This window comes from Diorhabda carinulata, chromosome 12, assembly GCF_026250575.1.
Source record: "Diorhabda carinulata isolate Delta chromosome 12, icDioCari1.1, whole genome shotgun sequence".
Lineage (NCBI taxonomy): Eukaryota > Metazoa > Arthropoda > Insecta > Coleoptera > Chrysomelidae > Diorhabda > Diorhabda carinulata.
The window spans coordinates 3,055,131-3,067,404 of record NC_079471.1 but is presented as its reverse complement, the minus strand read 5'-3'; the positions used below and the strand labels follow the sequence as shown (position 1 = coordinate 3,067,404).

The window sequence follows — 12,274 nt, the reverse complement described above, 5'->3', positions numbered from 1 at the left end:
AGGCTCTGATAGTTGGATAGATCTACCAGCCAAACTTTTTTGGGTCATAGGATGGCACGAATTGAAGTTTAAATATCTTGAGGACCAAGTTGGTTTCGTATACCATACTGTTCTTATGTTATTGTTAATTTTAAATAATGTGACATCAAGAAAATTGATTCTATTATTTTGCTCAACCTCGATTTTGAATTGAAGTTTTTCATGATAAGAATTGAATTTTTTACTTATGTTTTCAATTTGATTCTTTGATACAACAGTAATGCAATTATCTACATTTGCTTAGGACCGTTTCCTCAAGATCTCCCATTACCAATTGTGCTATAACACTTGAAATGGAAGCTCCCATAGCACAACCATCAACTTGTTTGTATATTTCATTCTCATATTTAAAATATGTTGTTGTAAGTGTGAGTTCTATGGCTTTTATAAATCCATTTTGAGGTATTTCTGTATATTCTTTATATGCATTAATATTTTATTTATATTTGATTGCTATTAATTTATATGAATATAAAAAAATCTCATTAATTTGATGGTTGTATCCATAAAATAACTACTTACCATCCATCAATTCTTTATTCGCCCATTTTATTATGTTCCTAACCATTATACTTATTTGTAAATCAATTACGAATTATGATAATTGTTTCTCGAAATCTTTCCCAAAAGAAAATTCGACCTTTTCTGTTAACCATAAAAAAATGCAGACCTCAAAATTAGGAACACGACATGGTCAACCCAACATAAAAATACTTGCTACTCAAAAGGTAGATCAATACTCAATGCATTATCTATTTTTATATCTTCTGCTATTAGAGGTAGTTCCATTCAGGATTCTGTTTAAGAAACTGCCAGTGGTATCGTGTACGTGGAGCTAATTGTTTGGGAGCTCATAGATTCCCACTTGTGTTTATTCAAAGTACCACAATTGGACGTTTATTTTTATAATCTCCCATAAACCATTTCAAGGTTTCTTCGCTGTTTTTATACAGTGCGCAAATTTAAATCCCATCGAACATTACGACTGTCCAATACACATCATTCTCTACCAACTTTGATTATAGTTAATCCATCATCCTCATTTTGTAAACGTCTAAATGTTTAAAAGTATAGTACATAATAATCATATTACCAAAAAACCCAAATCCACAAATAATTTCTTTCTGATGTCATTGAGTATATATCCTACTTTGTCAGATTTTCTTATCGATATTTCTTGATAAAAAGGTTCGTTGAAAAAACGAAATAGCTATTACCAATATCTCTAAATGTATTTCTACTATTCAATCTCGAAAACGTAAAACTGTAGGGCTTTATAAATGCTTTTCGATTGACGAATCCATAGCCGGAAAATTCAATCTGAAACTATATTAACGAATAGTTCGAGGAAAGACATAAGTCGATAGGTCCTTCTGAAAGGCAAGTCAATCCTTTAACATGATGATTACTTTTAACGAAATTGTTGAAAGATACTTTTTTTTCGGAAATTATTTCAACTATATATATATGTGAACAAATAACATAATTATTTATAAGTCTTGAATTAGAATCTAATAGAATATTGTGAATGCGTTTGAAATTAACTTTCGTAATATAAATCTGCATCTGCTTCAAAGTGTAGAGACCTTTAATTCATTCGGAAAGTACGTGGAGATTATGACAAATCTTTTTCAAAAGATCTGAATTACTAAAATCCACCAAAAACTGAGGATTAGGCAACAATAAACGTGGTTAAATTTATTTTGATAATAACATGTATCAAACAATTTTGTTGTCGTCTCCAATGCGATGTTGACGAACAAAATAAACTAATTTAATGATGTAGTTGCTAATGAACCTTTCAAAAACTTCAGTTTCTTCCATACTCAATACACATAAAGTCTGGATATACCTCTCGTCGAAACCGCACACCAGATCAAAACTTTATCTGCGACTTTCACTTTTTACTTCATATTTTACATTGTACACTCTTTTATATTGTAGTTTCTTTTGATTTTTCGTCTATAATAATAATTCTCTCATTTGCTAAGTGTTTTGGTTCCGTCTTTTCCGATATTTTTGACCATTTCTTGCCAACTCCGATACTCTTTAAAGTATACACCGATTCTGTCTTTTGATCTTCTTACCAGTCTTACAGATATTTTTATAGTGAAAATTTTTTGGTTTTCCACTTTTTGTGACGCTTCTTGGTGACATATTTTAGTTTTGAAAATACATCTACGTCAAGCTTAAGTATCTGTCCAACCAAATTATAAATACTTTTCCTTATTTCCATTTTTTTAATGCAACTGACATAAAAAATTACTCGTCTAAATGATGTTAATAAAAAGAAAAATTTTTTGATTATGAAGCCAGTCAGCTCCCAAATTTGCTAATCAAAAACAAATCTAATTCTATATTATTATTTTTTTCTTCAAGAAAACTATTTCTTTTTAAATTTAATTAAAAAAAAATCAATATAAAATTGTGTCCGGTTTTTTAATTAATATTCAAATGTACAATCTTTGTACAATCTATTTTGTGATAAACTCTCTCAAAAGGAAAACAATTTGCGACCAGACTTCTCTATTAGAGATGTATTTTGATAATTTATTCACCCCTGTCATTATCTCTAAGATTATTGCCTCATTGAGTATTCAAAATATTTCAAACTGTCTGTTTTTGAAAAAAAAAACTACTAAAGTACAAATTACGCATGAATTCGATTCTTAGAAAGGTTGTTTATTATAAAAAATAACTAATATAGTTTTATAATTTGTTTATGGAAAGAAACTCTAGGATCCATTAAAAAAAATCGTCATAAGAGATAAAAAGCTCACCCATTTCGAAAGCATCGTTTTAATTGAAATCCGAGCGGCCATAAAATATTTAGTGCTTCCATGAAAGCGAGCAAATATAGCACTGAGGTTCAGTTATATTTTTTTTGGGGGAGCGAAATGTCCCATGAAATATATCATTTTCGATCGATCATATCATAAATTCTTATCAAGGAAATATTTAAATTCTGTCAGCAACCAATCTTTCAAAACTTCACTCGAGGCGACCATCCTAGCGGGAGCATAAATTTCACGCCTCTACAAAATCCTGCATACACCACCGAGATTATCTTGTATACTACTAAATTGGATACAGCCTGGTTGTTATTTTTAATTTTATATTACTCACAATATATTAATTCACTGGGTTTCTAAAACGGCTTTAAATTTCAAAATGAATGTATACACTTTTCTCTTATTAATAAAAATTTCTTAATAACTCAAAAAAAAGTATTCGCAGTTTTCTATTAGAGCTAAACAAGAAAGATTCCTACTTATACAGCGCTGCACTTCGTAGCAACACTTTGAAATGTGCTGCGCTTCGCTGTTCTCTCCTACAACGCGTTGCACTCCACTACAATGCGCTGCACTACACTAGACTGCACTACACTAGACTGCACTGCACTACATTGCGCTGCGGGAGATTATCTCTTGCGTGGCGTGTTATATAATTAACTTCATGTATATGAGCTGTTTTCTATCAAAGCCATATTTTTTATAACGTTTATAATACAATTTGAATCTATAATATGCCAGAAATGGACTTAGCTTACCCGAAAACGATTTTCGGTGAACTTCCATGACCAGTATACCTTTTCGTAAATTTAATACACTAGCCTACAATCCGCTGTACTGAGCTGCACTACATTAAAATGCACTGCACTACTTTAAAATCCGCCTCACTATACTAAAACGCGCTACACTGTGCTGCAGTATCCTACAATCCACTGTACTGAGCTGGACTACACTAAAATGCACTGCACTACTTTAAAATCCGCCTCACTATACTAAAACGCGCTACACTGTGCTGCACTATCCTAAAATCCGCTGTACTGAGCTGCACTACACTAAAATGCACTGCACTACTTCAAAATCCGCCTCACTATACTAAAACGCGCTACACTGTGCTGCAGTATCCTACAATCCACTGTACTGAGCTGGACTACACTAAAATGCACTGCACTACTTCAAAATCCGCCTCACTATACTAAAACGCGCTACACTGTGCTGCATTTCCCTACAATCCACTGTACTGAGCTGGACTACCCTGCAATGCACTGCACTACGCTGTTCTATCCTACAATGCGCTGCACTACCCTACACTGCACTGCTCTGCACTTCATTGCTTCACAATACGCTGCGCTACCTTACACTGCGCTGCACTGTATGATTATCTATAGTCCACACTGTATAATTAGAATAGAAAAGCAGATATTGCTTCTAAACCTCATAATCAACTGTTTGTTGAGATATTCATTTGAAATTCACAAAGTTATGGCTGCGGAATGACAAAAATTGATTAATTGGCCGTTTGAATTAATTATAAAACAATTTTGTACAGTTCATGATGCGTGCGTATATTTTCTTTTGTAGAAAAAAATTATATACTCGTTAATTTTCCAAGATCAAAGGTTTGATTATAATTATTTTTTTTAACGAATTTAATTGACACCGCTGGAGCTTATACGTTTCGACGTGCTGGTTAATTGCGACAGCCATTGAAACTACCATTTTTTATCAAAAAAAGTAAGCCAACAACCATATTCAACAGTCCTTACGAATGACATTACTGCAATAAACTTTTCATTCTAGAAAATATTTTATAGAAAACTCTGGTGGTATTTATTTTACAGCATAAAATTGTGAAACATGGAAAGTCAACATTTCATTTTTGATATCTCAATGAAAAGGGCAATTTGATACTTGAAGTTGATACGAAGGGGTTGCTTTTTATGTTCTTAGAAATAGTGGAAAAGAAACGAACGAGTTCAAAATGAATATCCAATAAATTCTAATGATTTTTTTTACTATCTAAGAAAAACACATGAACTGAGATAATTGGGAATCAGAGATTATGCTACAGTTTGAACAATTACATATTTATAACGAATGCTCTTAATAACGATATCAACAAGGAAGTAAACGTCGAAAAGGTAGTCAAATTTGAAAAATAATACTATACAATGGTATACAAAAATATGTTACACGTGCTCGCTGGCTTTTTTACATTATTTCCTTACGAAGCGTATGATAAAAACTGAAACTGAAAACTGAAAAACAAAGAAATTCCGGAAGTCGAATGTTTTGGAAAAGAAGTTTTTAGGAGGAAGGAATTCAATCGAGTATGAGGACTGTAGAACTAGCGGCAGCTACAATGAAGACACAAATCAAATCCAGTAGAATAACTATGCACTATATCTACTATAATTAACTTTAATTTAAATAAAATGTCCCTACGGGGTCAAATTATAGTAAGAACCTCGATAAGATAATTATTTCTTTCTCACAAAATTATCTTCAACAACTTTTGAAATAGATTCCCAAAATTTTTGAAATTGAAGTTATTACAAACTTTCATCAAATACTTTTAATAGATATGATGATTATAAATCAACGTACTATCTTCAATTTATCTTTTTTTTTAATATCGGGACACCATTTATTGGATTCAGGATAGAAACTAAATGAGAAAGTTGTTGGAATTAATCATCGGGGCAAACCTAATGTGACAGCCTAAAAAAGGCAATATTTGGGAATTACTAAAAAAACTAGTGGATCAATCGTTTTCAAATTTTGAGGGTATATTTATACATGTTTTTAGAATACACAGTAAAATTTTCGAAATAAAATATCAAATATTCTCGAAATGACACGCGATTTCCGGCGGCGCCAAATAAAGTTCCTCCACTGCTGGAGTTATTGCAGCCTTCTCCGTTGATAAAAAAAAATTCTCTATAAACTAAATTATATTGTCTGTAGGATGACCCTTGAGCTAACCAAAAAATCAAAAATTGACAAAATGGCATGTTGAAAAAAAAAGTTAAATTTTACCCAAAATTTTAGTCTTTTTTAGCCTGCTGAAATTCGATTTTTGATCAGATCAAAAAACTGGAGAACTATATAGAGAAGATGCAAAACAAATTTGATAGCGATGTCTCCGAGTAATCACTCCAGCAAATTCGAAAAATGCTGTCTCGAGAAAAACGCGTTTAAGAATCATTTTCACTGTTATAAATGGATTAAAATCATACCTATCTGGCTCCGAAAATACGTGACGTGGCAGTAAACGAAAAAAATACCCAAATACCTCAGGTTTGTAGCCCATGCAACTATGTAACTACCGAGCGGCTACTCTTTTAAATGGCTGTAACTCAAAAACTATTCAAGATATCGATTTAAAATTTTAGTACCTTATATTTAAACGTATAACCTATCGAAATATGGAGAGAAAAAATCGATATTTTGAAAATTTCACACTCGGTGTGCCCCTTAATACAAAAACGTTTTCTTTAGCAGGCATTATCATTTCTCTTTTTGCTTACAATAATTTATCACCCCCAAATGTTTCTATGTTCATCACTCGTTTAAAAGGTCAGCAGGACAAAAAAAACTCCACAAAAATTGTGGGATTTTCGAATTCAAACACTACATAAGTAACAACCTAGATAATCATTCAGTGGGACCAGATTTTCTTGAAAGAAATGGGAAAAATTCAAATTCCGAGTCTTATGTAGAACTTTGTATAGCGAATTATAATTCTAATTAGATAATTAATCACCCCTGTGTACCACCATTTCCTTGGTATTCCTTATTCTGGTTCCTCCTTGTTCTATGTCCATCATTCATTTTTGTTGTTCTCAAATCTGGCATTCTCTGTATGTAACACAACCACCATCTTATTTTGAATCTTATTATTCAATTAATGAATTCCTTTAGTTCTTCTCGGCCATAATTCCCCTGGTATCCTCTCGAGTACTTTATTTTACCATATATCTAATTTCTTTTCCACCTTTAGCCACCGTAGTTTACTGTTGGTCACTTTTTTGAAACTTTCAGTCTTCGAACTTTCAACTTTTCCAAGTTCTGCACTTTTTCTTTGGTCGGCTGTATTGAAAAACTTCTCGTTGTTGCTTTTCTCTGCGGGTGTTGTCATTATCATGAACTTGTTGACCCTTAGATTCACTGTCACTGCTGTTTATTGGTCTGGAAACGTTTTGATATTATTTGGTTTGCCCTTATCTTCGTTTCTGTATATTCCAATGTCATTTTGGTAAGACTTCTTAGCTTTTTGACATGTTTGAAATTGAAAACCACATTGTCGAAAATTTTTACGAATCTACGAATACTGGGTTAATTTGTAGATCAACTCCTGTACCATTCTTTGCGTTTACTACCTCATAGTGAAAAGATGAGACTGAATTTCCAAACTAGGGATATGAACCATGAAAAAACTTGAATCTAGTCACGATAATGTCAATATTAGTACCAAAATATCTTAATATTTCCATTTTAGATGATGTTATTAACAATTACTTCAGAAAGTTATAATTCTCAAGAATAATTATTGGAAATTGTTATTGCGGAAATTGACAATACATTGAAGAAGGAAAAAACACTAAAAATTCAGCTGCTTTTATGTTGTTTGAACATGTATTGAAGTAGATAAAATTATAAATAAAAGGAAGATTCATTAAATTTGAAATCCGCACCCTCAACATCAAGATTTTCAATTAAATAGTTTGCTCTTGGATCTCATTCGAATGCTTAATCTATCAACACGGTAATTGTCAAGTGGTTCGAAATCTGCATTCGCTTATCGTCTAAATTAAACTTCGAGACTGGGTTTCTAGCACTAGTAGCAAATTCGAATTTAAGAACAGTTTGTAAATTCGTAAACACCATTCCAACACTAAGTTTGTAATAATTAGTACAAAATTTTGTCTTAATGGATATTAAGTTCGATAATTCTGAATTTTTGAAATTATTATTACATACAGAGGTATCTGGAAATATCTATTGAAGTTTTATCACCTGAGAAACCATTTTTCATATTTTATTACAGCGAGAAAACTCCTTTCATTGATTGGCAATTTTTCAAGTGAGGTACTCGAAACTTATAAATTGATGGATTAAATTTTATGTTATTTGAATATTTTTAGTCAATATACAGAATAGAACTTACTAAGAATATCATTCAATTAATTTAAAACTTTCAGGTTAGGTAAGGAATATCTTGAAACATGAACTGTACTAAAACTAGCTCTACTGTTTATTATAGAGCTCAGAAAGACAATATCTAGTTCAAAATTTCGATAAACATTTATACAGTAAGTGTAAATTCAATTTTATTTGATCTAACGAGATTTATCTTGTTTCAGATTTATTCAGATCTGCTGCAGAGGCGGGACCACGAGATATTCTAAAATTGTACAATATCGATGGACAATTATTGAATATTTCTGCTGAATTACCTTCTAATTCTCCAGTAAGTATTCAAATTTAGAATCTGCATAAGTTTGGTACCTCGTTATTGAATCACTGAAACACCTATGTTTCAAAATGTTGTGAATTTCTTAGCTAGAAAGATATTAACCCTAAACTCAATTTTTTAACAAACGATTAGCTAATTGCCACTGTAGGTACCCGACCGTTAAAGAGCCCAATGATGAAACTTTTTCCCCAAATCCATTCGATCAACTGATCTGCTCAGCATTTCGAAGCATCTAGTATATCACACCACGAGAAATGAGAATTTTATTAACGGAAATATTGAAATAAGTCAAAATAAGAGCTTTCTACTCATTTTAAAAAATGTCTAATTGTTTCTCAATCAAATCATGACTCCATAGGTCTTGAAAATCTTTTTTTATCAAAAAAAATCAGTATTAAATGATTCTTAGAATGATGACTCAGTTCAGCCTCAAACAATTCAGTCACAAGGTGGAGAAAATATCTAGAAACCTAATCTAACCCCTTTTTGGCTGTTTTAAAGATCACAAAAGAATCAAGAATCATTCTTAAAACTTGTTTGCTTCATGAACGATTTTGATGCATTTACTAAAATTAAAAATAATTTTAATTATCTCACAAAAATCAAAAACTAATGTTTTTCTTTGATTTTGCTATCCACCAATGTTAAATACATTAGTTCGTACCCCATTTTCAAGTTCAAGTGTACTCTATATGGGTGATTCCGTTCTAACTGTGATTTTTTGTATTCAAAATTTCAAGATTTTAAAATTTAACTTTTCTAACTTTTTTATGCATATTATTCATCTATTTTACTGTAAAAATAAAACTCTAAGAGGAATTTACTACAACTTCAAAGTATCACGAGCAAGACACAAATGTCGGATTTTGAGTTCCACGGTACTGACTCATTTATCCACGGTACTGACATGGTAACTTAAGATATTAAACAACAAGTGCATCAATTTTCCTCAGTTTGATCATAAACATTAGAATTTATAAGGTAATTAGTTTAAATCATTTGTTACGACAAAAAAAATTAATAATTTATCGGTAAATTCTAGGAATGGACATGACACGGTACTGACATTCAAGTGATGTAGTATAAGTTTTCTTTAAGTGGCAAGTTATATTGTATAAAAATAATGTTTAAATATCTTAAGAATTATTCAATTAACACAAAATTTTTATTAATTGATTATTAATTAATGACTAGTACAAAAGAACAATACAGGACATTGAATATCACAGTTAGAACGGAATCACCCATATACTTGAAGGATCGAAATACATTCGGCAGTCGCAATGGGACATAATAAACTAGAATATTTTATCTTGTTAATTCAATCAATTGTCATTTTTTTTGTAGGAGACTCGGTATTCTTTGCAAGTAGTCGCCGCCAACGGTTTAGCAATGCTTCAAGAATCCACCGGAGCCGATCTAAAAGCCCTCGAAGAAAGGGTATCGGCCATAGAAAGACAACTTCGATGGGAACTACCATTACCCCCTACAGTTGAAGAGCTTCAAAAGGAAGTTGAAGCTTTTAAAGAAAAACTGGAAACTACAGAAAGTCTGAGCTGGCTTGGTGAGTTTCATTCAAAGTTATTCTAAGGTAGATTGTTTGTTTCACTTCCAATTGATCAATCATCTCTCAAAATTGAAAATAAATCCATTTTAGGATGGACGCACTTGATTTCTTGATTTCCAAAACCTCTCAATAACGTTATTATAGACTTAAACGGGACTGGAGATGCTACACATATTTTTCTATCATAGTTTTGTTTTCAAAATATTGGTAAAATAAGCCAAAAACCTTTCTTATACGAAAATAGGGGAAAGTTGATATAAATATTGTCTCAGAGACTTTGCTGTATTAGAATAATGTTAATTTCTTTTATTTCTTATTTCTTAGACCTTTTAAAATAAGTTTTTCTTGATAATTTTTAAAAGAAAGTTGAATTATCAAAAAAAAACTAATTTTAAAACAGAAGAAACCTAAAATCAAGAACATTCAAATGCACTGATAATGTTAATTCTGTTTACATCCAATTCTAGATTGTTTTCGGATTGATTCACAATTTTTCGTATACATCTTCCTCTTTCCAACAAAGAAATCAAAGCTTTTTCGGATCTATACAAGATTAGGAAGCACTGCTACAGAAAAATGTGCAAACATTCCTTTGAAATTGAAATGCGGGACCGGCATTTTCATTTCATATCATGTGAAATTTTTGTGAAACAAAGATGAATGTGGATTTTCGTATATTTCCCCATTGCGGATGATTGAAATCAATACACTAAGTTATGAAGAAAACAATAAAATTAATGTTAATCTTTATAAATTATCATTAAATTAATTATTTAACTGCATCTTCGTCAGTGAACTCCTAAGAGGAAAGCAGGTAATAACTAACAAATACAAGTTCCAATTCTGCGATATTCAAAAATGCAATTGAAAAATATAAGTGTACAATACTTCCAAGTAGATTTGAGTAGTAGCTGCAACCATCCTCGTGGTATATTAATAGGTATATTCCTTTCTTGTCCTTTCCTTTTTTTGTGATCATTAATCATTAATGATTACCAGATAATATTAACTTTTTTTGTATCTAATCATGGTCAACATGATTTTTCTTTTTACAAGTATCGTTGCAATCCAGAGGTCGTTTTTTTTTTCGATACTTTTTTGGTAAAAATTCGGAAAGATATTCATTAGAGCTAGAGTGATATATTGTTATTATTATGTTGATTTAATAATTGAAGATTCTCAAACCATCTTAAACTAACCTAACTACCGTTTAAAATTACGGAGAAAGCCTCAAAACTAGCGAAACTAAATATTTCGAGATTTATACATATTATGGCGAATGCGAGTAAACACCCACCAAAATTTTAAAAAATATATTAGTCCATCGATGTCATACGCAATTACGGATTAATCTAGTACTTTCTCTTATATGAAAATTTGTTATTTCATATCCTATTTACAGATTTAATTTATTTTAGAACCCTATCACATTTCTCTACCTTACGAATTCACCATAATTTCAAAAAATTCCATTTTTGGTGGCTGCACGTGTAAATTATTAAGGAAAATAACTAGGAAACTTCGTCTCTTGAATATTAATTTTCTAAGAGATTCCAAAAGAGGTCCAAGTGAACCACCACTTAAAACTCAACAAGAATCTACGGAAATTTTCGTCGGTAAATCTTATTTCCAATAGTACATCAGCAAAATCCGTAGAATTTGGAACGTAATGTACTTACGAGCGGAAAACTCTAAAACATCTGCTGTAAATAATCTTCATTCTTCAAAATTTCCAATCTAAAGAAGTCAAAAATCGAATATGAACTGGAACTTTCTACATATTGTAACCTAAAAGGTCACATTTTGGGCTCTGACTAAGCTCATCATGTTAATGTGTGTTGTCAGGGTTTGTTGCAAGATTTTGCTGTGTTCAATATGTACAGAAATTTTGTATGTTTTCAATTTTCAAGTTCCAAATGGGGCGCCACTCAGTTTTTTAACCTAAACTGAGAAAAGTATCGAAATAGGTTGAGGTATTGAGGTTAGGAATGATTTATATTTGAAATTATAAAAAAAACAGGTTAAAAAAAGTTATGAGTTTTGGTTTACAGGAAATAATTAAATAAATTTTCCAAAAAAGTAATAAGAGTTGATTCGACCTTTAACAACACATGAGACTCCCTACTTGTCAGGAGAATACAAACAGGACCACATCCGTAGAATGCGGTCAGGAACCAAAGAAGTTCATGCAGTCAATCGTCCTGGACTAAGTAGTTCCAGGAGTCAAAGTTTGACGTTAAATCCAAATTAAGGACGTCTAAGTTTTAAACCCCAATAAAGGTCCTATGTCCAAAACTAGGTCCCTAATTAAATTAAAAAGAAAAATGTACAAAATACAATCTGTGAAAAATTTCGCCAATTTATAACTAAATTTTTAACATTTCCTGAATGCAATAAAAA

At 31.3% G+C, this 12,274-nt stretch overlaps 1 protein-coding gene across 2 annotated transcripts in view; it reads left to right on the top strand.

Moving 5' to 3' along the window:
• LOC130900134 (high affinity cGMP-specific 3',5'-cyclic phosphodiesterase 9A) overlaps positions 1-12,274 on the top strand; it is a 161,667-nt gene that overhangs the window by 111,240 nt on the left and 38,153 nt on the right. For both annotated transcript variants that reach the window (XM_057810524.1, XM_057810525.1), the window contains exons 3-4: positions 8,195-8,301; positions 9,655-9,871. In XM_057810524.1, the coding sequence (XP_057666507.1) occupies positions 8,195-8,301; positions 9,655-9,871 (324 nt within the window). The remainder of the gene's footprint in view (positions 1-8,194; positions 8,302-9,654; positions 9,872-12,274) is intronic.